Source organism: Panthera uncia, assembly GCF_023721935.1.
Source record: "Panthera uncia isolate 11264 chromosome D3 unlocalized genomic scaffold, Puncia_PCG_1.0 HiC_scaffold_8, whole genome shotgun sequence".
In the NCBI taxonomy this organism is placed as follows: domain Eukaryota; kingdom Metazoa; phylum Chordata; class Mammalia; order Carnivora; family Felidae; genus Panthera; species Panthera uncia.
The window spans coordinates 62828033-62854147 of record NW_026057586.1 but is presented as its reverse complement, the minus strand read 5'-3'; the positions used below and the strand labels follow the sequence as shown (position 1 = coordinate 62854147).

At 50.6% G+C, this 26115-nt stretch overlaps 1 protein-coding gene and 1 long non-coding RNA gene across 2 annotated transcripts; one reads left to right on the top strand and one right to left on the bottom strand.

The window, feature by feature from the left end:
• Positions 1 to 509: 509 nt before the first annotated feature.
• Positions 510 to 3478, bottom strand: LOC125914866 (uncharacterized). Its single transcript, XR_007455465.1, has 2 exons — positions 1685 to 3478; positions 510 to 811 (listed from the first exon to the last, which is right to left on the bottom strand). It is a non-coding gene; the product is annotated as an uncharacterized LOC125914866 (long non-coding RNA).
• A 96-nt stretch (positions 3479 to 3574) lies between these two features.
• On the top strand, positions 3575 to 4438 carry MIF (macrophage migration inhibitory factor). The gene is made up of 3 exons (XM_049620512.1): positions 3575 to 3780; positions 3959 to 4131; positions 4256 to 4438. Exons 1-3 carry the CDS (start codon positions 3673 to 3675, stop codon positions 4320 to 4322), a joined length of 348 nt encoding a protein of 115 aa, XP_049476469.1. The 5' UTR covers positions 3575 to 3672; the 3' UTR covers positions 4323 to 4438.
• Positions 4439 to 26115: the final 21677 nt, after the last annotated feature.

Here is a 26115-nt window from a genome sequence, read left to right as displayed (position 1 = left end):
AGTCCTCTGCAGGAGCCAGGACTTGCACTGGGGCTGCAAATGACACAAACCCTGATAAGCAGTGCTTTGAGCAGAGAGGGGTTTATTTTTCAGAGCCCCAGGCTCCTCTGGGCTGCCACTCCTGGCTCTTTGGCCTGTGTTTTTCCAGCTCATGGTTGCCTAACGGTTGCTGCATATCTTGGGGGTCCAAGTTTGGGGAGTGGGCAGGAAGAAGAGGGAAGGGTGGCACCTCCGTTAGCAAATCACCTGCTTCCCCATAAACCCCACACATGGCATGAGCTTCACGTGGCCATGCCTGGTTGTCAGGGGCTCTGGGGCAGCGAGTATTCTAATCAAACAGAACTGGGATTCGGTCAGTGAAGAGGAAAGGGGAGATGATCCCAGGCGGCTCAGCAGCCTGCCAACACCTCCCAGTGCATGTGTCCCTGCTGTTCAGCAGATAATTATCAAGCCCCTATCAATGCCAAGTGTATTACCTTTCTATTGCTTCTAGAACAAATCAACACACATTTGTCAGCTTAAAACAACATAGATTTATTATCTCACACTTTCTGTGGGTCAGAAGTCCAGCATCAAGTGACTGGGTCTTTTGCTTAGGGTCTTGTACGGCCAAAGTCAAGGTGTCCCTAGGTCAACTAGAGAAGAACCCACTTCTCCAAGTCCATTCAGGTTGTTAGCAGAATCCAGTTCCTTGTGGTTGTATGACTGAGGCTCCTAGCCTCCTTCATCTTCAGAGCCAGTAATGGCGCATCAAGTCCTTCTCCTGCTTTTGAGTCTGACTTCCCCTTCTGCCGCATCTCACTGAGTCTAGCTGGAAAAAATTCTCTGCTTTTAAGGGCTTGTGTGATTACATTGGGCCGACCCAGATAATCCATAGTGACCCCCCAATTTGAAGGTCTGCAATTCTAATCACATCTGTGTGGTGACTTCTGCCGTGTAACATAACATTCACAGATTCCAGGGATTAGATCATGGACATCTTTGGAGGCCCTCTGCCTACCACTGAGGTAATAATGGGTCAAGGAGGTGGGCAAACAGCGATGGCCAAAAAGAGACAGTCCAGTCCCCTCTCTCATGGAGCTTACCACCTAGCAAGGAAACATTAACGCACAAATAGGAATAAGGTTATGGCCTCAAAGGAAGGAGAGGTGCTGGGCATGTTACAGGACCACATTAAAGCCAGGGGTTCTGGGGCTTTCCCAAGGAACTGAGGTAGATGAGGTAAAGTGCATGCAAACCATATTTCAGGACCAATGCCAGAGCCAAGAGTCAGGAGCATGGTCCCTAAGGACAGTGCACAGTCTCAGGGACCAAGGGGGAGGGGTGCAAAATGTGGGGCAGGGCATTGTGACATGCCAGGGCATTGTGACAGTACTACCACTAATATCAGCGGGGACTATCACCAGTATTTAGGCCGCTTGGTCCTCAGAACACTCCTCTGTAAGGTGGACACTACTATCTTCAAATTACAGGTGGGGGAAAAACTGAATCTCAGAGAGGGGGTGAGTCAAGTGTCCAAGCTAGTAAGGGGTGGGCCTGTGAATGATATCACCTCCCCAGATGCCCTTCTAGAAAGATGGCACTGACTGCTACTGGGAAAGGGAAGGGTAATTAGTAAATAGGCTGTCCTGATTAGGGAAGACTGCCCTATGCTACAGTAAACCTCAAAATTGCAGTGGCTCACCTACAGGGGCATTGCTGGTGTTTGCTGGTGTGGATCCATCTTGTCACACTTCCACCATCTCAGAGAACCGGGTGCAGGTGCAGGCTCTTGAATATTCTTCCTGGAGTCACTTACATAACTTCTGTTTGCATTTCATTGGGCAAGGTAAGTCATATGGCCAGGTCCGCTGGCAGGGGGCAGGGAAATAGACTCCTCTCCCAGGAAGAACAGTCCACCATGGCGTTATCACAGGGTCCATGCTAGGCCAAAGGTGAAGCCAGCTAACTTAAACTAAGGTGGTGGTGGTGGTGATGGGCTGGGTGGAGAGAGGGAAGGATAAGGGCGACAGTGGAGGGAAGTACATTTCACTGGCAGGCCAACAGGTGTGGGAGGAATAGTCACGCACTTGGATTTGGACACAGGAAGCAGAAGGTGCTGAATTGGCTACTGAGCTTGGAAGGGGGCGGGGGAGCTGTCGACATGGCGTGGAGTGCATCAGTCCATCAGCGGTAAGGAGGCCTGGGCATAGGGTGTGAGAGTGAGGAAGCAGCCTGGGGCCTAGGTGGAGGAACAAACACTTGCAGGGTATTGCACAACTGGGCCATGGGACCTACTTGAGTGGATACTGGCTGGTCCCACAGGCCAAGTGTCCTTGCTGTAGCATATCAAGGCCAGTGTGTGCTGTGCCACCTTAACTGGATAGCACCTGCCAGATGCCAAAGACAGGACCTTCCTGGAGAGCTCTGAGGACTTGGCCAAACACAATGTGCCCCTTAGAGCACCTGAGAGAGATCTGTTCCCCAGCACAGCACCCTGACCAGAGGGGGCTCTTCAGAGTGGAAGTGGGGTGGCCACGTAGCCACAAGCCCTTCTTCCCAGGGATGGCAAGGCCTGCAGGCCTGGTCAGGGTCCCAATCCAGCCACTTGCCCTATCCTCTTCCTGCCGTGTCATGACTGTCTTCATTCACCCATTCGTTCATTCAACCAGTATTCAGTCTGGGTCTCTTGTATGCTTGCTACCCACTAGATGCCCCCTGAGCTTACCATTGGTGGAAGGGATGGGAAGAATTCACCAAGACTCTCAGGGAGGGCATTCCTAGAGGACCTAACTATGGTGGGGCTTCCCCCGAGGAGCTAAAGTTCCCAGACCTGCAGAGAAGTTGTCCAGGGGAGCAGGGGCTCCGAGACAGAGCTGTTGACTGCCTTTGGTCTATGGAGCCCTGCCTGAGCCTCATCTCTTATTCCCTGCCCCTCCCCCTGGCACCTCCCAGCATGCTCACTTACGTTAAAGAGCAAGGGTGCAGGGAAGGCACCTGGATGCTGCCCCTGACTCTACTCTGGATGCCCCCTTCTACCTGCAGCAATGCCTACCTCTCCCCATCACTCTCACACAGACACACACACACACACACACACACAGGCCCAGGACTACAGCCTTGGGGAACATGTAGCCCTGGAGACTCGGGGCACACAAAGGTTCGGTGCGTGTGGTGGAATGGGCTGGGACTTCATCTACTTTGCTGGCTGTGAGCTCCTGGAGGGTGGCAAGGGGCCACGTGCTCAGTTAACTGCTGCATCTCGAACTCCTGGCACACACACGTCGCTGAATAAACGTCAGTAACTAAAGTAAAGGACTAGCGAAGAAACGAAGGATAGGAAGATTTCTGGCCGCCGCGTGAAGAACGGCTTTGAGAGGGTGAGTGGGTCCAGGAAGCCAGCAACCCAAGTTCCGCCAAGACAGGGTCTCCGCCAGCCTGGACTTCACCAGTCAGGAGAGAGCTGTGGCCGCACAGGGGCGGGGCCTCCGCTTCCGATGACGTCACCAGCCGGGAGGGCCCCACAGCGGCACGGAGGCGGGGCGTCCGCCGGCGGTGGCGTCACAGGAGGCGGGGCCTCAGCTTCCTGTTGGGCTGCACCAGGCGGCGGTCACGTAGCTCAGGTTACCGTGCTGCAGCCTTTCGCGCGTTGGTGGGTTCCTGTGCACCCGTCCCCGCCGTTCTTTCGCCAGCATGCCGATGTTCGTGGTGAACACCAATGTCCCCCGCGCTTCCGTGCCGGACGGGCTCCTTTCCGAGCTCACTCAGCAGCTGGCGCAGGCCACCGGCAAGCCGGCCCAGGTTTGCCAGGAGAGAACAGGGAGAAGGGGTGCGGGCCGGACGAGGTGGTCCCGGGCTTGGGGGCGAGGAGGGGGCGACTCCAGGCCGAGGCTCTGGGCAGGGAAGGGATGGAATGGGTGGCCGCCCGGGCCCAGGCGAGGGCTCGCGGGCCGGCTGACCGCACCCCGTCTCTCCATAGTACATCGCGGTGCACGTGGTCCCTGACCAGCTCATGGTCTTCGGCGGCTCCAGCGAGCCGTGCGCGCTCTGCAGCCTGCACAGCATCGGCAAGATCGGCGGCGCGCAGAACCGTTCCTACAGCAAGCTGCTGTGTGGCCTGCTGGCCGAGCGCCTGCGCGTCAGCCCTGATAGGTGCGTGGGGCTCTGGAGGCGCCGAGGGGCGGTGGGGGCGCCGAGGGGCGGTGGGGGCGCCGAGGGGTGCAGCCCAAGGCCCGTGACAACGCAGCCCGCTGAATCTGGCTTCCACGCCCCGCAGGATCTACATCAACTACTACGACATGAACGCGGCCAACGTGGGCTGGAACAACTCCACCTTCGCTTGAGGGCCGCGCCGGCCCTACCCGCCTGCACCAAGGCCCTGCTGCCCGCAGTATTGTGCCCGCTTCGCCCGCAGCGACCCCCACCTCCAGGTCCGGAGAAATAAACGGTTTGGAGGCTGCTGCTGCTTCGGGCTTCCTTGGCTTGAGGAGGAGTGGGTGCAGGGCCGGGACAGTGACTGGGGAACAGAGGGCGGGAGTCCTTTTGCCTAGCCTTGTCTGTCCTGTGCCCCCAGCAGAAGCCTCAGCCTTGATTGGCATCCTGCCCGGGGCCACAGACCCAGGAATCAGACTCAAATCGGAGCCTCCCATTCAACGCCGTTTGCAGCTTGGCCCTCCCAGGGCAGGTTGACGATTGTGCCCTTGGCGGGAACCCAGAGTTGAATCCATTCTCACATGCGGGGGCGGGGCCACCACGTAGGCTAGGGCTGGCTGGGCTCAGGCTGGCTGGGGTCGGGTCAGGGGGAGAAGGGGAGGGAGAGATTGGGATCAAAATCTGATTTGCTTTAGAGGTTGGAGAGTCAGCTGGGTCTGGGCTTTTCTCCCAGCCCTACCTTCCTCCATCTACCAGATGGGCAAAGGGTATCCTGGGAAAAGGAAGCCTTCACTTCCCTGTTCCCCAGGATCAAACCCTGCCCTAGTGCCCTAGTTTCTTGACCTGGAAAGTCCTGTTGTTCTGGAACTTTTGGACAGTTTTCAGGTGGGAGTGGGGAGGTGCACAAGAGGCAGAGTTTTTGGTTATATTGCCCTGACGTCCCTCAAATCTGTGTCTGGCCTCTGCTCTCCTTAGGCACCCAGGTCTCCACCACAACAGTTTCTGGACACAACACAGGGCCTGTAGTTTTGAAGCCATTCATGTTTTATGGAATAGTGCCTCTGGAAAGCCTTCAGGTGTTTAGTGCACCCTGCAGGGACACTGAAGGTCCTGGCCCTCGGGGCACTGTCAACAATAAAATCAGTATCAAGGCCCAGTGTGCTGGAGTCTAACTGATCCAAGGCCCCTCCGGTCAAGTGCAGGGGCTCCCTTGTGGAGATGATAAGACAGTGGGCAATTTCTGCACCCATATTGGGCCATAGGGGCCTCAGCTGCCATGTTGCTTGCTCAGAGCAGGTGCCTTTGGGCTAGAATGCCTTTCTAGCCCATGGTGTGAGAGGCTCCATAGCCCCTACAGCATCTCCACCTAAGTGAGACCCAGCCACTAGCACTAGGAATTCCTATGCCTGGAACTGGCCCTAGTCAGCCAGGGCCAGCACTTGTGTGTTGACTAAAGCAAAGGGCCAGCCCGTACTGCCTGACCTGTGGGAGAAGTCAAGTGCATTTTACCTGCTTGCACAGGGAGGGGGCTCCACTGGATGCCTGATGGCTCTGTGCCTTTGAGACCCCCTTGCTCTTGCTCAGTCTCTCTAGGCAAGATCATCTTAGATGGAAGATTTTTTGTTTCTTTAAACATGTAATTTAAGTGAATTTGCTTTTGAAAGCTGAGGGCCTATAGGGAACAGCATTGTCACCCGGACCAAGCCTTTGGAGGGAGTGAGGAACAATCCTGCCTTTGAGCCACAGGTAGTGACAAGGGCTGTGTGTGTACAGAGGGGGGTCTGCTGTGTCCATGAGCTCCTTCCCTGAGATAGCTGTCAGTGGTCCAGCCAATGTGGTACCTCTGTGGTGTCACCATGAACACCTGGCAGGCAGGGGCAGGAAACTCCTGGTTCCCAGCCCAGGCTTAAAGCCGAGGACAAGTCCCATGTGCCCTCTGATTGTGGCAAATGCAGAACAACCCAGGCCCTAAGGCTATGGAGTGCAGTCAGCTGGCACTTTCCGCGTGGATCTGCATCCTCCCTTCCTCTCCCATCACAGAATTGTTGGCCTCTTGTCCTCTGGGGCAGCCCACCCTTGCTTGCCATCTTGCTAATCAAGATACCTGAGGACTGCTTTGCATCTTAGTCTAGGTCCTGGGGTAGGGGCGGGTACTGTTCCCTTCAGCCCTAGACAGCAAGGATTTACTTCCAGAAGTACAGGGGTGATGGTTGGGGTCACATTTTGAAAGAGGAAGTAATCAGCTCAAAGGGAAGCTGGAAGGGTGTTGCCCATCTTGGTGGGAGTGAGATGCTCCTCTTCCACAAAAATCTCTTGAGTGTTTTGCTCCAGCTCCCTCAATGAAAGGGCGTGGAACCCCACATCTGTGTCCGTCCTGGAGGTGGGGATGGTGGCGTGGCTGCAGCTAAAGCCAGAAGGTCTCATCTGCCTCCTTTATGACCTGGGGCCTCCCTCATGGATCTGAGCAACTACTGCTCCCACCCCGGCCCTGGCTTTTGTCACGACCCCTCAGCTCCTGTGTGACCCCCCGTCCCTGAGTTCCCAGCACAGAATATCTCTTCTGCTTCTGGGTGTGCTCAGATCTGCTCTTAGAGTCTAGCTCTCAGATCCCACACCATACATGGTCAGGAGAGGGCAAGGGCACAGGTCTCCACGAGCATCTAGTCCACCTCCCTCATTTCACAGATGAGGACAGACCCTAGCTTCCTTGGGTGTGCCATTGCTGGGCCGGTCATCTCCCAGGAGTCAGCCACACGTTCACTCCCAGTTAGGGCTTACCTTGTGGCTTCACATGACAATGGGGGTCTCCCAAGACCAGAGAGGGAGACAAGATAGGCTGGGCTCCTGCTGTGTCTAGGGAGGCTGGAGGCCCCACAGGAGAACAGAGTATGGCCTGCACCGCCCGCCCCCCCCTCCCCCCCCCCCCCAAGAAACCTGGAAGTGTCAGGCTCTGAGGCCAGCTGGGGGATCAAGATGGTGGCTCCTCGGAAAAGGGGAGTGTCTGTGAGTCAGGGATCCACTTCCAAGTCCCCTGGAACGTGTAATGCCCTGTACACCAAGGAGGCCTGCTGCTGTATCTCACTCAAGCCGCATCCTGTCCCCCCACCCCCACCCCCACCCCCAAGTGCTGCCGTGGTCAGCCGCATTTAGCCCAAAACAAGGGCTCCACTGCCCATTGAGCAGCCTGTCCCTTCCTCAAATCCTACAAACCCTAGTGGCTGCCCCAGGGAGCCTTGAAAAAAAGCTGCAGAAACTCATTTCCAAATAATGCCTCCAAGTGAGGTGTGAAACAGATGGGGGAGGGGACATAGACTTCCACCTACTCTCCATCATCGCTCCAGTGCTACCATGTCATCTGCCAATAAAGACCTGACTGTCCTCACAGCTCACCTCACGGGTGCTGTTCCTTCTGCAGGGAATGCTTATCTCCCATCTGCCCACTTTGAGCCCCACACTATGCCCTTCTGGGAAACCTTCCATGAGGCCACCCAGTGCAGGACTATGCCAAGGCCTCTCTGCTTTGGTCCAGGCCTTGTGAGCTGGGGTTTCTCTTCCTGTATCCCCCAGCAACCTGTGAGCATTGAGAGGTGGCTGCACCCAGCTCCGTGGCCTTTGGGCCCAGGGCTGCATGCAGGAGCCTCACAGCTGGTCTATTCTGGAGAGGCCAGTGGCGCAGGCTTTTCCCCAGGCCTCCCACCTTGTCACCCCTCACATGCAGGGACCCACTGCTCCTTCAGCCTCAGCTGAGACCCCTGCCTCAGGGCCTTCCTCTCCCTGCCTCCCCTCAATCCTCCGCTGCTTCTGGGAGCCCGATCACATAATCACACAGAGGTTGTTATAGTCAAGCGCCTTCCCTGCTCCCCTCCAGGCCTCACTCCCATCTGTGAAATGAAAGGAGTCACCTGATGTCCCTACATATTCCTTCAACCTTGGAGCATCTCATTGCATAGACTTGAGCATGATTAATGTGGATCACGTTGCCAAGGGAGGGGAAGGACTGAGCAGGTAGCCTATGCCCGTACTTTGGTCTTGATAAAAATTATGAAGCCCCTTCCCTGGGTGGGCAAAGAAAAGACTAGGGGGTGTGGGCAAGTTCTCCACCCAGAGCCTGGCGGTGCTGGCGGTGAATGAGGGAGGAGGGCCTGAAGCTGGGCGCACATCCCCCGCAGGAATACAGCTGAAACATTCACTATGGACACCGGCCCACACCTCAGGGCCCACTGACCACTGGAGCTCGTGCCACAGGGCTACCCCACTGCTTTAAAGCAGTAGATAGAAATAGTGCAATTTTCTGGGGGAGGTCGTCTGACCCCCAGAGATGAGGTTTCCAAAGTTTCTGGGCCACTATCTTCCTTGACTCCTTGCCCCACTAGGCAACTATGTTGGCCCCCAAAACTGTTTCTGTGAAGCCAGAAAACTGTTTCTTGCCAGCCCAGCTCCCCTCCTCAGCTGAGCATTTGCCAAACTGGGTTCCAGCCCTCCTGCCTTCCAGTGAGAATTCCAGAACTAGGGTGAAGGGGGAGTTGAGGGGGGCACAATGCAAACCCACCAGCCACTGGCCCAGATTTTTCCTCCTTATTAAGTGAGCACATCTCTGCTGTGTTTGAAGCCCACATAAGAGACAAAAGTTGTCAGTTTTTTGAAATTGGCTCTGTTCCCTCTCTCCTGGAGCCTCAGTTCCCATCTGAGAACAGTGGGATCTGGACTCCACATTCCCATAAGTCTGCCCTGAAAACATCCAGACAGGGCTCCAAATCCCCAAGCTACAAGTGAGAAGTCTCATACCCCTTGTCCCCCCATGACTGCATCCCCTGCAACATGGTTTCTTGTGTACCTGATTTGATTCTCATTTTAATCGGTGATATATTCACACGGCTCCAATTCAGAGCATTCCAAGGATCCCCAGAGAGAAGGCTCCTTCCCACCACCTCCCTCCACAGGATTATCCTCTCAAATCCCCCCAGAGATAATTTATGCGTATACAAGCAAATATGCATAATATCCCTCTGAATGATAGCATATTCTATACAAGTTTGGCACTATGCCTTTTTTCCCCCCCATTTAAAAGTTGATCTTACTACTTGAACAATCTCTAGTATTCCCTTGTTAGGACCAGCCACAATTCCGTTCAACCAGTTCCTGTCCTGAACGTTTAGGCTGTTTCCATACTTCCATTCTTAGCTCTGCTATATTAAATTCCACACATGTGTAAGTATATCTATCTGTAGGATAGGTGTCTGGAAGTAGAATCATTTGGTCAAAGGTTTAATATGTTTTAATATGGTCTGATGTCCGGCTTAGAGGTGGGGTTTATGGCACTACCCAGCTGGACAAGGGAGGCCCTCCCAATCCAAGTTTTGATTTTTGGCTGTCTGATGGGGAAAATGCTTTTCTCTCCAGCCAAACGGTTTTAATTTGCCTCTTACTATGAAGTTGAGCATCTTTTCACAGGGTCAATGGCCATTCCCTTTTCCTTTTCTGGGAACTAAGTCCTCAAGCCCATTTTCCCACTGGATGTTTTTCTTGTTTTAAAGCTCTTTATATATATTAGAGAAATTAACCCATTGTTATGAGTTGCAGATATTTTTCCCAGTTTGTCATCTGGATTTTGACTTTGTAGATAGACTCAGGACACATACTTCTTATCAACCTCGTCGTGGGATTTGCGTCATTCTTAGGTTTTCCCCACTCCATGATTATCAAACTGTTTCCCCCAGTTTCTTTCAAGATGTCATGTAATTTTGTTTTGACATTTACATTTTTGCTTCTTCTGGAATCTCCCCTGTGTCAGGTCTGAGGTATGTTTCCATCTATTTTTTAATCCATTTTTTTTTTAAAGTAGGCTCCTTGGGGGCGCCTGGGTGGCTCAGTCGGTTAAGCGTCCGACTTCAGCTCAGGTCATGATCTCGCGGTCTGCGAGTTCGAGCCCTGCGTCGGGCTCTGGGCTGATGGCTCAGAGCCTGGAGCCTGCTTCCGATTCTGTGTCTCCCTCTCTCTCTGCCCCTCCCCCGTTCATGCTGTGTCTCTCTCTGTCTCAAAAATAAATAAAAACGTTAAAAAAAAAAAAAAAGTAGGCTCCATGCCCAATGTGGGGCTTGAACTCATGACCCTGACATTGAGAGTTACATGCCCTGAGCCAGCCAGGCACCCCTAATGCATTTTTATTGTGGACACCACCCACCTGTCTGTCCCGTCATCATCTGTTAAATTATCCAACTGACCCCACTGATAAATGCCAATTTATTCCCAGCGAAATCCCCTTTGTACTTGGGTACAAAAACTCTTGATTCTGTCCCCCTGATGGGTCTGCTGGATTTCATTTATAACAGACAAGAGCTTGGGGGCACTTGGGGGCAGTCTGCAAACAAAGGGGAAACTTTTCCTGACCCTACCAGGGCCCTCCCTCCTCCAGCTGCTCCCTACTGCCCTCAGTTTCCCCCACAGCCAGCCTTCCCACCTGCCAAATGTCCACCTTTCTGGTCTTGCTGTCCTGGCAGGACTTTGTCCATCGTGTCCACTAGACAGCCTGCAAGAGTGCCAGGACCTCAGATGTCAAGAGACCATGTGGACGAAGTGTTCTCACACCACATTGATGCTGTCAGCAATACACAAAGAAGCTGCAACAAATTCCAAAGTTTTCAACTTGGCTTATGAATGAGGAACTCTTGCTGGTGCTAGGTTTCTCCTCCCTTCTGCCACCAGGGGAGGCAATGTCCATCTGCAACTGTAACACGTGATCCTCAAAGATGGTATGAATTTCAAGGAATGCTGGACCAACTTGAAGAAAGGGGGAAAAAAAACCAATGTGACATCAGGGCTTCCACACAGAATAAAATTGGGTGGAACTCTGTCAGAATCTTCCAGTTTTTCTTTAGGACAACACTTGACTTTTCAGGTGGTGAGTGTCCTCTTTTGCTCTCTGATAATTCAGAGGATAATATTCTTGTTTATAAAATAAGGCCATTTCCTTTTTGTTCAGAGAGAAATGAAAAGACCCTTTGGGTTTAATTCCTTTAGACTCTTTTTAAAATTCTGGTGAATACCCAGACTTTGACAGTGTGTCTGGAGGGAAAGGGAACCAGGACCCAGACCCCTCCCAGTGACCGCACAGCTTTGGAGAAGGATGTGAATGAATCCCACAGCCGGAAGGTGGGGCTGATGATGCTCAGGTGACATTGCTCCTGAGCGAGCTGTTTGGGTAGCCAGACTGAAGAGAAAAAAAACAAGAGGAAGCAGTGAGATAAGAGGTGGAAGAATCTTCCCCTCGACCTTCTCCATTCAGACTGTAACAGACAACCTCTAGCCTTCTCCGACAACACACAAACAGGGTGATAATGCTTTATAGCCAAAGGTGAGTGGCTCTGAGCCTTTGAACCCCATCCATCCACAGGGCTCCTCCTCTCACAGCAAAGTATGGATGAGGGCTGTGTGCTAGGAAAGGTTCTGGAAAGGAGCCCTGCTCCTTGGAAAGGAATGAATCCTTCAGTGATGGGGTGATTCCTTAGTTGCTGCCAGTCAAAACAAAACATGGCTACAAGGGAGAGAAGAGAGTTCAGTCCTTATTACAGTCTCCCTATTGCCATTTCAAAGTGTAGAGAAGGACCACTTGTGTGTGGACATTAAAGACGCTGGTATTCATGATTAGATGAAAAGCCAAAGAAGGACATGAAGGGTGTGAATTTATACAAGTTTAACATTTGAGCCCATGGGAAGTCGCTATAATAGTGTATTTACCAAATCTCAAGACAAGGAATATTTAGAATACACACACTGAGTATGGATGCAGAAACAGACGTTTTTCAGAATAAGATATGACTTTACATCCATATAGAATATGACTTCATACATACAAAGAAGAGAAGATGGTTTGGGGGCAGGGTAAAGGAAACATGCAACCAATTAGCAGATAAGTTGCCCTGTACCTAGGAATAGATCCAAGATGTGCAGAATTCTAGAAAAGTAACACATGGGGCCAGGGGAGGCACTAAAGAACTAAATAAATGGACAGACCATTTATTGTAATGATGCAACTTCTCCCCAGTCCGGGTTATGATTCAACACCATCCCAATAGAAATTCCAACATTTTAATGGAATTTGAGAACCCAATTCTACCATTCATATGAGAATCCAAAGGATGAACAGAAGCCAAAACATTTTCTTAAAGAAAACAGGGTGGGAGGACTTGCTTTCCCCATGTCGGGATTTGTTATTAAGTTCCATAATCAAGGCAAAATGAAAGCAGCATGGGGTAGACGACAGAAGGATGGAAAGAAGAGAAATCCCAGAAACAGCTCTCCACACACATATGGACATGGTATGTGATCCAGGCAGCATTGAAATCTATATGAAAGGGAGCACTGTTCAGTTACAGGTGCTGGGCCATAATGACTACCATACCACATGGGCAGAAATATCAAACTGGGTCCCCATTTCACATCCACACAAAAATCAGTTCTCCATAAAGCTCTTAAAAGAGAATATCATCTGAATGTTTTTTTTTAATGTTTATGTATTTGAGAGAGAGAGAGAGAGAGAGAGAGAGAGAGAGATATCAGGAACAGGGAAGGGGCAGAGAGAGAAACACAGAATCCAAAGCAGGCTCCAGGCTCTGAGCTGTCAGCACAGAGCCCAACACAGGGCTCGAACCCACGAACTGTGAGATCATGACCTGAGCAAAAGTTAGATACTTAACTGGCTGAGCCACTCAGGTGCCCTTCATCTTAATGATTTCTTAAATGAGATGCACAAAGCACATATGACTAAGGAAAATATGGACACATTTGACCTTATATTAGTAAAACACCATAGACAGAATGGAAACCCACACCAGCTTTTGCAACTCATATGCTTGACAAAGGGCTTGTATCCAGAACATATTTTTAAAACCCCTACAATATACAACCCAATAAAAATTACCATAGGACTTTAGAAGTCACTTCACAAAGCAGACTCAAATGCAAAATGTGCTCAACCTTAGTAGAAAACAGGGACATGCGATTAAAGCCACCCCAAGATACCACGAACCACTCATCACGTTGGCTATAATTAAATTTTTTTTTTTTAACGTCTATTTAGTTTTGAGACAGAGAGATAGAGCATGAACGGGGGAGGGTCAGAGAGAGGGAGACACAGAATCTGAAACAGGCTCCAGGCTCTGAGCTGTGAGCACAGAGCCCGACGCGGGGCTCGAACTCACGGACCGCGAGATCATGACCTGAACCGAAGTCGGCCGCTTAACCGACTGAGCCACCCAGGCGCCCCAACGTTGGCTATAATTAACACAACCACAATCCCACTCCTAGGTATCTATACTCTAAAGAAACTTCTATCTGGAAAACAACCTGGATGTCCACCAAGAAAAGAATGGATAAATAAATTGTGGTATATTTATGGTGCAGATTACTATGCAGCAGTGAAATGAAAAAGTTGTAGATACTCCATTGATGAATCTCACCAGCATAGAATGTTGAGCACAAGGTGCAATACACAGATGATAAATATTCATTTATTTAAAGTTCAAAAACAGAGAATGCCGAACTGAATTGTTAGAGGTCCGTGCCTAGCTGGTAAAACTGTGATGGAGGTCGGGAGACTGTTCCCCTCACACTCTGGACAGTGGGCTCCCTGGTGATGGGGGAGGGCAGAGACTGGGGTAGGCTCATGGGAAGTGATGGGGTCCTGCAGTGGTATTTTTTTGCTCCCTGTTCTCACAAGTGTCTGTGTTATATTTGTTAAACTGTTATGCATTTTTCTGTGTGTATGTTGTACTTCAATGATTGCATGTACACAGCAGAACAAAGGGAAGACCATACAGTGGTGCTGCCCAACAACCGTATCGCTCTGGGACCTTGCCCCCACCAAGGGCCTTGCTGAGGGCTGTCCCCACTTCGCTGCCCTCTCCCCGCCCCACCCCCAGCCTCCCTGAATTTCCTACTACTGGTGTTCCTGCTAGGGTTGGGGGGCCCTTCCCCCCTCATCTCCTCACATTTACCTGTGAGGTTTATACTCTTGTAGAAACCCTCCAGGACCCCCCTCTGCACCCCTGAACTGCTTGGCTTGACCCTCCTAGGCCTGCTCTGCAGTGTGTTGCTGCCTGCCCTCTGGCACATACCACAACCCCCACAACCATGGCAGAGGCCTTGAAATCGGACTTGGAAGAAGGTGTTGTTCCGTTTAAGTCCCCTCAAAGCCTGACATCTTATTCACTGGCTTTGAGCTTTGAGTCCACACCAGTAAGGCTTTGAGGTTGCCTGGTATGTTCGTGGGGGCTTCATGAGGACCACACTGGCTTCTGGCCTTGGTTGTTCCCCACAGTGTTTTGGTGCTGTAAGCAGTCCAGGGAGTGGCTTTTAACTCCTGGTGAGAGTCTCTGCTGCACAAGCAGTATCTGTTAGGGTTTGGCCTCAGCAGCCCAGGGCAGTGCTTTGTGGGGTGGGGTGGGGTGAGGGAGTCACAGGTTCACAGCTATGCTTTTTAATGAGTGAGGCCTTAGCAAGCCTCACTTGTTGGGGTTTGGTGAGCAGAGGTAGGCCTCAAGAGAACCTTGGCCTATTACGAACAGTGGGGCAGAGGCGGCTCCAGTGGGCTTGCTGAGGGAGGAGGAGGTGGGGGGTGGAGCGTGTTCTCAGGTAGGTCAGGTGTAGGCATTTTCAGCTGCAGAGGCACAATGGGCTGCAGTGCAACTGGGTGGGAATCTTAGGCCACCCAAAGGGAGGCGATAACCGATGAGTTCCTGCTAGAACAGGGGCTGTGGAGGGTCGCTCCTGCACCCTCCAAATACATCTGAGGCTCTCGAGGTTTAGTCCCTTGGAATTAGAGGAGAATGAAGCCCTATGCACCCACAGAAGGGTGGTAGTTTGTTAACAGACAATAGCATGCAAAGGAATCATGGCCCTTCAGAGACCATGCCACAATCTTACTTTCAGAACAGAAGCAGTGGAAAATGAGAGAGAGAGACCAGCTGTGAAGAGGAATGAATGTCTTTAGAGTATGAGGTGTCAGGAGATAGGCAAGCTCCCTGCTGGAAAGGGAGGGCAGAGGTTTGGGGAAGACACAAGACACCCCCCCACACACACACACCCTTCCTGGGAACCAGGTGACCCAGAACACTCTTGAGGGGTTGGCCACACCACGGACAGGACTCTGGAAGATCCAGAAGCCATCCCATGAGCCTGGCAGGTCTGAAGAGGCCATAGAGGATCTGAGCAAATTCAAGAACTAAAGACCAGCATCAAATACTGAGATTCGGCATCCATTTTGGGTGGGCAACCCCCATTCCCTTAGGAGAATGTTCTAGAATGTATGGAGTAGGCTCAAGGAAGGCTCTGCCGAACCCTCCCTACCAGAGGAAGGCTGACCCAGGCATCTGAGGCGACCTACTGGCAGAATGGCCACCGGCCAGCATTCCCCAGGTAGAGCCATAGGATTGTTTCAATAGTAGATTCTTGTAACGAACTTGAGATTGACTTGTTTTTCTTTCTATTGCCATGGGAGACCCCAAGAGACAAAATCTAGAGGAATGTGTCAGAAAAGTAAAATTTTGGGTCAGAGAGCAAAAAGCAAAAGGAGGGAAGGTACTGGAAGCCAACAAAAACAGGTAGCCCTCTGTGTGAAGAAAAGGGATTTTAAACCAATGTCAGGAGCCAACACAGCACAATTGCTAGGGGTTCAGCTGAGCCATCCTGGAGTCACCAGCCAGAAACAGTGTGAGGAAGCAACACAGTGGAAACAGATGCTGGCCCACTGGAGACTGTGTGGCAGAAAAAATGCTGCTCAAGGCCAGGAGCATCCCAAATGGAGGACAGCTTGTGTCCTGAGAACCAATGGGACAGAGTGGCTGCTCCCTGGACCTCAGTTCCGGAACCTGCTCCAGGCAGGACCTGCTGACATGGGCTGGGAGCTGAGCACTGGGCAGAGCCCGGACTTGGACACTGTGTCACTAGGCAGAGCCCAGCACTGGGCCCACAGAGGAAAATGGAAATGACAAGGTTTCAAGTATTCTGGAAGAAAGAAGATATAAATGAGACCCAGTGGAGTGGCACAGATGGCTCAGAGAGAAGGAGAGTGGAAGTTGTTCCCTGCCCCACCCAACATGGTTGACTGGGCTAAAGCTAACTCTCCATGGGTCAAACTCCCAGGGCATGGCATCTGGGCTATCACTCTATTTCCTATCCACTTTCCATTAGCTGCCAGGGCATTTTTACCAGGATCTTGAGGTAGTGGGAAGAGGTGCCTACACAGGGCTGAGCACTGGATTCTGGGGGCAGCCAGTGGCCTGCAGACTGCCCTAGGGATTTCCCTGTGGCAGGCAGGGCTATGAGGATGTCACCTCCTGCTTCATCCTGGTTAACTCAGGAGTTTTAAAAAGCAAAGCACATGAGAGGCTAATTCAAATGCTGAGATGTGGAGAAGGACCCTACTTCTGGAGCCACCCAGCCCTCCTATGCCTGCTGGGTGGGTGAGTGGATGGACAAGGAGCCTTGGCCAGTTAACACCACTGGGCTTTGACAGACAGCTAGGCTCACGGTGAATGCTTCAGGCTTTAATCCTTTTACCTTATTAAGACTTTCAGGTTTTTTTTTCTTTCTTTCTTTCTTTCTTTAAATTATTTAAAAATATTTTTTAATATTTATTTTTGAGAGAGAGAGAGCAGTGTAAGCAGTGTAAGTTTTGAGAGAGTGTAAGCAGGGGAGGGGCAGAGAGAGAGAGAGAGAGAGAGAGAGAGGAAGACACAGAATCTGAAGCAGGCTCCAGGCTCTGAGTTGTCAGCACAAAGCCCGAAGTGGAGCTTGAACCCACGAACCATGAGATCATGACCTGAGTCAAAGTCTGCTGCTTAACTGACTGAGCCACCCATGTGCCCTTTAATTTTTTTAAATGTTTATTTTTGAGAAAGAGAGAGACAGAGCATGAGTGGGGGAGGGGCAGAGAGAGCCAGAGACACAATCCAAAGCAGGCTCCAGGCTCTGAGCTGTCAGCACAGAGACCGACTGGGGGCTCAAACTCATGAACAGTGAGATCATGACCTGAGTCAAAGTCGGACACTTAACTGAGCCACCCAGGTGCCCCCAGTTTTTATTTCTTTGAACTTGAACTGAAAAGGGCAAGGGAATTTAGTGTTTTTATTTGAATGAATTTCACCCTAGGAAATTCATAATGAGAGAGGGTATCTTTCTTTTTTTTTTTAATGTTTATTTTTGAGAGAGAGAGGATGAGCAGGGGAAGGGCAGAGAGAGGGAGACACAGAATCTGAAGCAGGCTCCAGGCTGTCAGCACAGATCCTGTCATGGGGTTCTAACTTGTGAACCGTGAGATCATGACCTGAGCTGAAGTTAGACGCTTAACTGACTGAGCCACCCAGGCGCCCCTGAGAGAGGGCATTTCTATGTTGACCTATCTTTGTCATTTTATCTTCTTGCAGAATCTCTGAGCCAAATTTGGACTTTGACATTGGACCTAATTTAGGATGGGAAAGAGTAGGGAGAGAATTCTTAGTTTGGGGTCCAATGTGCCCTTGGGAGTTCAATAACACTGGTTTCTCACCCATCCCAAGGCCTAGGATGGTGAATCTAAACCCCCAAACTGAGAGTTGGCTGAATGGGTCATGGCCTCCCCCTCCCTGGGGAACCTTTTCACTCCCTGCCCAGCCTCACCCTCCACTCTGCTCAGCAAGTAGCAGCAATATCACAGACCCATGAGTTTAGGAAAAGAAAGTGGACAAGTTCTTTGGGTCCTCTCTTGGGTTCTGGTCTGCCTTGCCATGTGGGTGCCTGGCAGTGCCCACTCTATGATTGGGGATGAAGCAGAGCAAACTGCCAGCTTGTGAAGGTTCCTTTCCATCACCCCAGAACCCCAATAGGCTGCTGAGGAGCGGCTCCCCCACTTGACTGGATGCATCCCCACACTCCCTGTCTGGCTTCCTCCTCATCCTCAATGCTGCAGTCAGCATCTGCTTTGCTCCCCCAACCTCTATCAGCCCAATCCCCAGAACCCAATGCCCATTTTCTTGGCTGGAAATGAATCCCAAACTATCATTTCAGGTAAGCTTTTTTGTTTTTTTAAAGGGCTCACTCTGAACACACTGGAAGAGGCAGAATATGTTCAGATAATGGAGGCAGTGGGGACGTGGAAGGGGGACAAGAAGAGCTAGCCCCAGGTATCATCCGGAGGAAAATCAACCATGGAAACGCTGCACGGGCCTAGGATGCTTTGGAACCACCCTGCAGCTGGGTCCTTGGGCAGTGGCAACACCTGAATCTGTGGGCCTGGGCCTGGAGCCTGAAGTGAAGCTCCAGCTTTGCAGTCCTCTGCTGAATTGGTCCCCTTGGCTCCTTGATGCCTGGCCCAGCCAGCCCTGCCTAGGCCCTCCTTGTCACTGCCTCTGCTGACGATGGTTCTCCTGCATGCACTTTTTGGGCAGAGGGTTTGTTATCCTGGTCCCCTGCCTCCCCTGGTCCCTTTCCCTGCAGCCCCTTGGAGAAGCAATTTGGGCTACCCCCAGCAGCTGGGGTCTGGCTAGAGAAAAACAGCAACTCCTCAGTTTTCCAGGCTTCTTCAACAATGGGTCTTGGCCAGTTGGGGCTCAGGCTCTGGAGCACCCACATACTAAGCTCAGAGTTTCTGACTCCTCAGCCAGTACTCCCTCTGGTGGCACCCACCTGCACCAGGGTGTGGAAAATTGTCAAGTAGGGCCACTCTGCCTAAGTCAGGGTCAGCTTTGAGTAAAGGCTAGGGCAATTTTCCCAAAGAGGCAAGGCCCAGGCCTGGGTCCAGAGCCTCTGAGTCTACTTTCCACCTTTGGCCCAAAGGATTACGAGAGGATCCTATGTGAGTACCCTTTCCCAATTTCCCAAGCAATTTCCCCAGACATTACCTCGTGTTATCCTCACAACAACCCTGTGAGGTAGGTATTAGCAGCTCTACTTTAAAGGGGAAACGGGGGCCCAGAGAGGTCAAGTAGGAGGCTTCCCTCAGTGTCACACAGCAAGTTAGTGGGCAATATGGGCCTCCAGCACAGCAACAGCAGGGAGAGCCCTCCCTCCCCTTGGCAGCTCTGTACCCTCCTCCCATGGCCCTCCCTTGCAAGCCACCGAAAGCCCTTTCCCATCCCCCCCCCTTTTTTTTCCAATTCCTCTTCTATGCTTTTTCTCTCTCGTTTCTCCTCCCCTGCTGGTAAGTATTTTTCATACTTGTGGATGTCTTATGCATGAGTTTTATACGGTTCTATTCAACAGTCCTGTTTTAGGACAGGCAGGGAAGACAAGAGCTGGCATGGGGTTCTGAAAGGACTGTCTGGGACCCTAATTGGCTTTTCTGGCCCCCACCCTTTTCCCTTTCAGGAAGAGCACCTGTGGTTCAAAGGTCAGCTTGACCATTTCCTCATGTGCAAGAGAGGGCAGAATGGGCTCAGCAGGGAGAACCCTGCTCAGGGCAAAGAACCCTCTTCCTGTCCAGAGGAGGATACTTTGGAGGGGGGGTTGGGGGGGGGAGGAGGTCAAATCCCAGGAGCCTCCCTGGTGTGTGTGTGAGGCCCTTGGGGGGGAGGGGTAGCTTGTATGTCAACAAAATTAGTCAAAGTTGAGAGTAAACCAGGATTGTTCAGAGTCTTTTGCTAGCTTCCCGTGGGCTAACCTTGAGCCATGCTGCAGTTATTTAGGGCAGAGGTAGTCAACAGTCCGGACCTCTGTTTGCGCTGGGAGGGGCCCTAGCAGTACTTCCACAGTTGTGTGTTGGGAAATTTGCAGAAGTTATTTTTACAAGTTGGTTGAGGAGCACTCAGTGTTTCCACTGCAAATTCTGGCACACATATCCTGTGGATATTTTGGATGTGGCTAAGGTGGAAGGTAAAATTGGGGGGAGTCCCTAATGTATGGGGTGAGTGGGATTATTTATGTGCTTTGAAGTCACTTGTGGGTCTACTTAATTATAGCTATTTTAATGCATAAATGGCTTCCAGAGGCACTTAACTGCTAAAAGAAAGATGGAATTATCTTTCTATTCACTCTGTAGGAAATATTAGAAAATCATTGTCACATAAAAAGGTAATCTGCCGTCAAAAAGTATGGGAGTAAGGAATATTTTAAAGGTGAAGGAGTGTCTAGCAGTTAATAAAAATGTCAGGGTATTTTTCTTGACTTTGTGGTGTTTGTGGCATTTGTTTTTAAAATTTGTAATTTCTTTTCTCGATCTAAATAATTGTTTTATAAAAAAAAAGAATTGCCTATCATTTTGAGTGTGTTGCCAATCGGTTTTCTGTTCAGCCTCCTTTTCCAACCACCTCTTCACTTAGGACTCACTGTCCCCCAGTACTTATTCATTACTCTTTTATCAGCAAGTAATGGGGCCCCAAACTTTCTCCATGGCTCTGTTCTCATGTCATGCCATCTGCTGCTCTCTAGAACTGAACATCCCACTTAATGCATTTAAACCATAACGTGACAGGATAGCTTCCTTCTCCTAAGCTTACAGATTCCTACAGATCATCATCCCCAAGTCACACATGAGGAAACTGAGGCCCAAGCCAATGCTAAGGCTGAAGGAGGTGACAGTGTTAAAAAGTGACAGCAATAACATGAAGGATGAGGTCCTGGCAGGTGGTGAAGTCAAGAGAGTTGCAGCGCTTTGTCTCAAGGCCATTCCAGTTGGTGACAAAATAACTGTCTGTAACAGATTCCTAGCCAGGGCTCCTCCCCCACAGCAGGGGCTTCCTTCAGGAGCCAGAAACGCTTTGGTTTATGTGGTTTCATTCACAGGCCATCTTAGCTCTACTTAATCAGGAAAGCTGAAATGACTTGCCCAAGATCACTCAGCCAGTAAGTGACAGATCCAGGTTTCAAATCCAGGTCTCTGGACTCAGCAGGGCCAGGAAGAGTGAGGGCAAACAGACTGGCAGTCAATCAAGCTGGCCTGGTGCTCCCGGCAAGTGGGGGCAGTGAGGAGAACAGCAGGAGCAGGTCACAGCCTGAGCAGGTTGGCTCCAGGCCCTTCTTTTCCCAGTGGCTCCCCAAGCCAAGTAGATGGAGGTTTCTGGTACCACACCCTTGCATTTGATGACCCCCCCCCCCCCGACCCATTAAAAGCACTTTCAGTCTCACTAGGTCTCTATAACAACCTCAGGAGGGGGCAGAGCTGAGATTATTTTACAGATGACAAAGCAGCCTCAGAAAACTTTGGGAGCTCAATAACCTCCCCATCAGGATATTCCCTGGTGTACTCAGAAGTAATGTGACCTACAGGCACAGGGGCCATTCACCTAATATCATAGCCAATTCCATAGGGAAACACCTGCCATCATGCTCCCTGAGGGAGGTGGGCTGAGGCCCCAAGGCACCCTGGCAAAGAATGAACAAAGCATGAACAAATGACAGGCACAGGGGGAGGTCAAGCCCAAGAAGTGGGTCCCCTGTGAAGTCTTATTGACAAGAGTTACCAAGAGAGGTCTTCTCCTGACCCCCTAGTCTTGGTCACTTGATCCACCACACTCAGAATCCATGAAATGGGAAGGCGTGTTCATGACACAGATTTCTCTTAAAATCAATGTCTAGTTCTCACCAGGCTGGGTCCACATGGTGTTTTCTCCCTCATCTCCCACTGACATCCCTTCCTTACATTGCCACTGTTCATCTGACCCTTCCTCTTTCCTCTCCTAAGGGAAGGGAAGTCTCCCAAAGGTAAAGGTAAGTCTTGGGGTGGTTAAGAGGGAGCTTTAGGCATCAGAAAGAGCTGTGGTCCAACTTTCAACTACATGTAAAAGCAACTTATGAGGTCTCTTCCTGTTCCAGAACTCGGCTCTTGATTCAGGTCAAAAGAGCTTTTAAAAATTTTCTCCCAATATGCCCCTCCCTCCTTTCCCTGACCGTTCTTTCTCTACCCAACTTGTACATAAAAATATGGGCCCTCGAAAAATTAGTCGGAGTCTATTATGGTTTGTTCAATGATCGGGTTTATAAGGCTAGGGAATGATGCCATACACTCATCTTTGCCAAGGGACTGCCCCAGCTCTGTCTCTTCCGTCGCTCCCTTTCCCCCTCCACCTTTTCATTGAGTACCCCTCTCCTCAAGCCTTCCTGTCCTCCCTTCTCCTTCCTTCCCTCCTGGACCCTGCACAGTTCCTTCCACTAGACCCTCGATCTGAAACTCTGGACTCCCAGCTGGAGGGCTGGAGGGGCTCTCTTCCCTCGCCCAGTGGGCACATCGGGGGTCATCTACCCCTGTCTTCTGCCCAGGATCTGAAACAATCTGGGGCCGCCTTCCCTTCCTGCCTCGGACCCCCCCCCCCCCCCCCCCCCCGGCACTTTGCAAGCTCCTCACTCCCGGGTGGTTTGCCCGCCCTTTCCCTTTAGTCTCAGTGGCCGCCTGGCAATAACGGAGCCACTCGGTGCCCTCAGAAGGCCCTGAACACAGTGGTGGCTCCGATCACCGGGGCATAACTGACCGTGCGCGCGCCCCGCAGGCTATTGCCTCTGGTGCCGGTTGCCAAGGCAACCCGCCCACTACCGCCCCAAGCTCCCAGCATGCTCCGCTCACCAAGCAGCGTACCAGAACCGAGACAGCCGGCTTACTGAGCAAGCCCAGGTAGCTCCCAGCGTGCGCCGCGCGGGGGCGGGGCTCGAGCGGGACCGGCGTTGTCCGCGTGCCCATCAGACTCGCGCGCAGGGTGTGCCCGCTCAACCCCAGTCCAGTGGGCAAACGTGGGGGGGCGGGGGGGAATAGAATGCTCCGTCGAGGGCCAGGCATGAGGCATGCATCCAAGAGGAAGTTTATCTGGCTTTATTTTTACTTTTGCAATGACCTTTTTGTTAGCATCATGATTTAAATTTGTTATAAAGAATAATGTGCAAGTGCTGGTGGCTGGGTGCCCCCGCTTGGGTCAGGCTGAAATGAACCCCCTCCCGCCACCAGCCCTTACACTTCAGCCTCTAAGGAGGAAACCATGCTGGGGAATCTGGTGATTTATAGTCGTATATGTGTTTACTAGGAGTTCAGATCATGCCACCCCAGAATATGCCACTCTGACATGTTGACCAGTTTGAATTAGACACTCAAAAAACTTAAATGCAAAAAAGTTGATGTGATGTGGGCGGGGAGGGAATGGTCAAGAAAGAGTTCTTGAGAGGTTTCAGTGCAAAAAAGTGTTTTAATTAAAGCGCAGCTGACAGGGCCCATGGGCGGAAAAAGATGCACTGGGAAAGTAAGGAGTGATTGATTAGATATTTTTAAGTTGGTCGGGGTGAGTAGAGATAGTGGAAGTTTCCAAAAAGATACTCATATATTAAAACTTAGAAGGATCCTAGAGGTCTGGCTCTTGTCAAGCTAAGGGTTGCTTTTTGCCTCTAGCAAAGCATTAACATTAAGTCAGTTTTGAGTTCCTAGAGGAATATCACACTTTGCAGGTCTCATAATCTCACATATTTATTGATGGGCTGCAAACTGTAGGGAAATTTAATTTTATCTACATATCTTTTGCCTTTGTTCTCATCAGAAACCACTCTTTCCTTTTTCTTAGACGTTACTGGAGGGGGCATCTGTGTCGTTAAGTTGGCGAGCTTCCTACTCTTGATGTCAGGTCATGATCTCACGTGAGAGATCTGCATCTGGCTCTGTACTGACAGTGTGGGGCCTGCTAGGGATTCTCTCTCTCCCTCTCTCTCCCTTTCTCCTCTCCCCAACCCCCTGCTCTTGTGCACTCTCTCTCTCTCTCTAAAAAAAAAAAAAAAAAGTTACCAGTGGGGAGTGTCTGCATTGCGTGAATGGAGTCTGGGTTCTTGGATTCCCCACAAAAGATTTACAGAAAGATTTACACGAGGATCTGCATTCAGATAAAGACAGCCAGAAGGAAAGTAGCAAGCACAAAGCAGTTTATTAAGGACACTGCATTCTCAAGAGGGAAGAGTGGTCAGTCCCAGAGATGGCAGTGCACCGGGGTTAGGGCTGCCTTTTCTTTTTATGTTTGTGTAAGTTATGAGTCATAGGGTGATCTCCTGCTGAAGTTTTTCTAATCATTGAAGGGACTCTTCCTACCAGTCAGAATGGGGAGTTTTGGGCCCTACAAGTTTCTTGCTGGAACTGTCATGGAACTATTACTCCCATATTGGGGGGTGGATGTCAAAACCACAATGTAAATATATTATAGTGAAGCCATAGGTTACCCTGGGGCAGAAGTTGAAGAAGAGGGCTCATATTCTGCACCAGTGGCTCTTGGTCTGTCAGTCTCCAGGTGTCTAATGTGTCACCTATTTATCAGAAGCCTTATTTCCTCCAGTTCTTGTCTAACTCTATCAAAAGCAGGATATGAAATTCCATGCAGAAGATACCTTCCCTAAGTGAGAAGGAAGTAACATTCTTATCATGGATAAATTGAGACCAAGAGAATTCTGTACAAATAAACCTTATTAAAATAGTTACCTTCCTGGGGCACCTGGGTGGCTCAGTCGGTCAAGTGTCCGACTTCAGCTCAGGTCATGATCTCACAGTTTGTGAGTTCAAACCCCTTATTGGGCTTTGTGCTGATAGCTCAGGGCCTGGAGCCTGCTTCGGATTCTGTGTTTCCCTCTCTCTCTGCTCCTCCCCTCCTTCTCAAAAATGAATAAACATTAAAATTTTTTTTTTAATTTAAAATAAAAAATAGCTTCCTTTCCTGTTTCTTATTCTCCTCTTGATCTTGGTTGTAATACACCCAATTGGCAGCTTGTGAGAGCTCCTCCAGTGTCCCTTCCTGGTCAACAGCCAATTTCTGCAGCTTCCTCTGAATATCTGGGGCCAATTTGTCCTTTAAAATCATCTCAGCCTCAGGGGTTTCAGGGGAGATAGCCATATATTTAATGAGATCCTCCCTCAACCTCTCTGGGAAGGCCACCAGGCTCTCATTCTGAGTTTGTAAAATGGTGGCTAATTTAGCATAATTTAAAGGCTTAACTTCGGACTTCCTTTTTAATCCTTCTAAAATACAGGCTTGCAAATGGAGCCATACTACTCCCCAATGGGGTGGTCATACCCCAATTAGGATCTTGGGGTGGAACTGCCTGGGTCCCAGTAGGGGACCGCCAGTCTCATGATAATAAGTTGCTTGTCCCCATGTCTCTTGGCTGCTGCCAGAACTCTACATTTTTCTGTCTCATTAAGAGTCTGATTCAACAAAAGCATTAAGTCTTTCCAGGTCAATTCAAAAACGCAGGTAATATTTTGAAAAGTCTCTACGTATTTATCTGGATCATGAGAAAATTTACCTAGACATCTTTTTATTTGTCTTAACTCTTGCAATGAAAAGGGCATTTGCATTTTCGCCATAGCGATGCTTCTTTGTGCTCCCCTTCCTGGTGCTCAAGCTTCCTGTAGGGGACACATGCTTGTCATGTCTCCAGGAGGGCCTGGATAAGGTAGGCAGTAGGGAGCAGAAGTGCACGTGTTTAAGTCTGGATATATAGATCGAGAACCTGAAGAGGAGGGGGTTGAGGTGGAAGGCTTTCCTTCCTCGTTCTCTAGGTCTGCTTTGGGTACAGGCAAGGGGCCTTGAATTATTTCCCCTTCTGACTGATTCCAAGCAGCTGGACCTTGGAAAGGGCTGCCAGGGTCAACCTTGCATTGCATACGCATATGCCAATTTCCTCTTAAGGCCCAGAAACATTGCACATAGGGGACCTCACCTCACTTTCCTTCACATTTACAGAGTAAGTCCAATTGTAAGGTAGTATTGCAATTGGCACTTTCCTCTGGCTTCCAGGGTTACTTCTCCAGTTTGTATTGGGGCCCAGCCTTGGTGGAAAAGAAAATGAATTGTTTTTTTCTTCAGGGTTTGCAGATCAAACTCCTCCCAACTTCTGAGGCATCTGGTTGGCTCAGTAGGTTAAGCGTCAGACTCTTGGTTTTGGCTCTGGTCATGATCTCGGGGTTCATGGGACTGAGCCCCACATCGGGCTCTGTGCTGACAGTGAGGATCCTGCTTGGGATTCTCTCTCACCCTCTCCCTCTCTCTGCCCTCCTCCTGC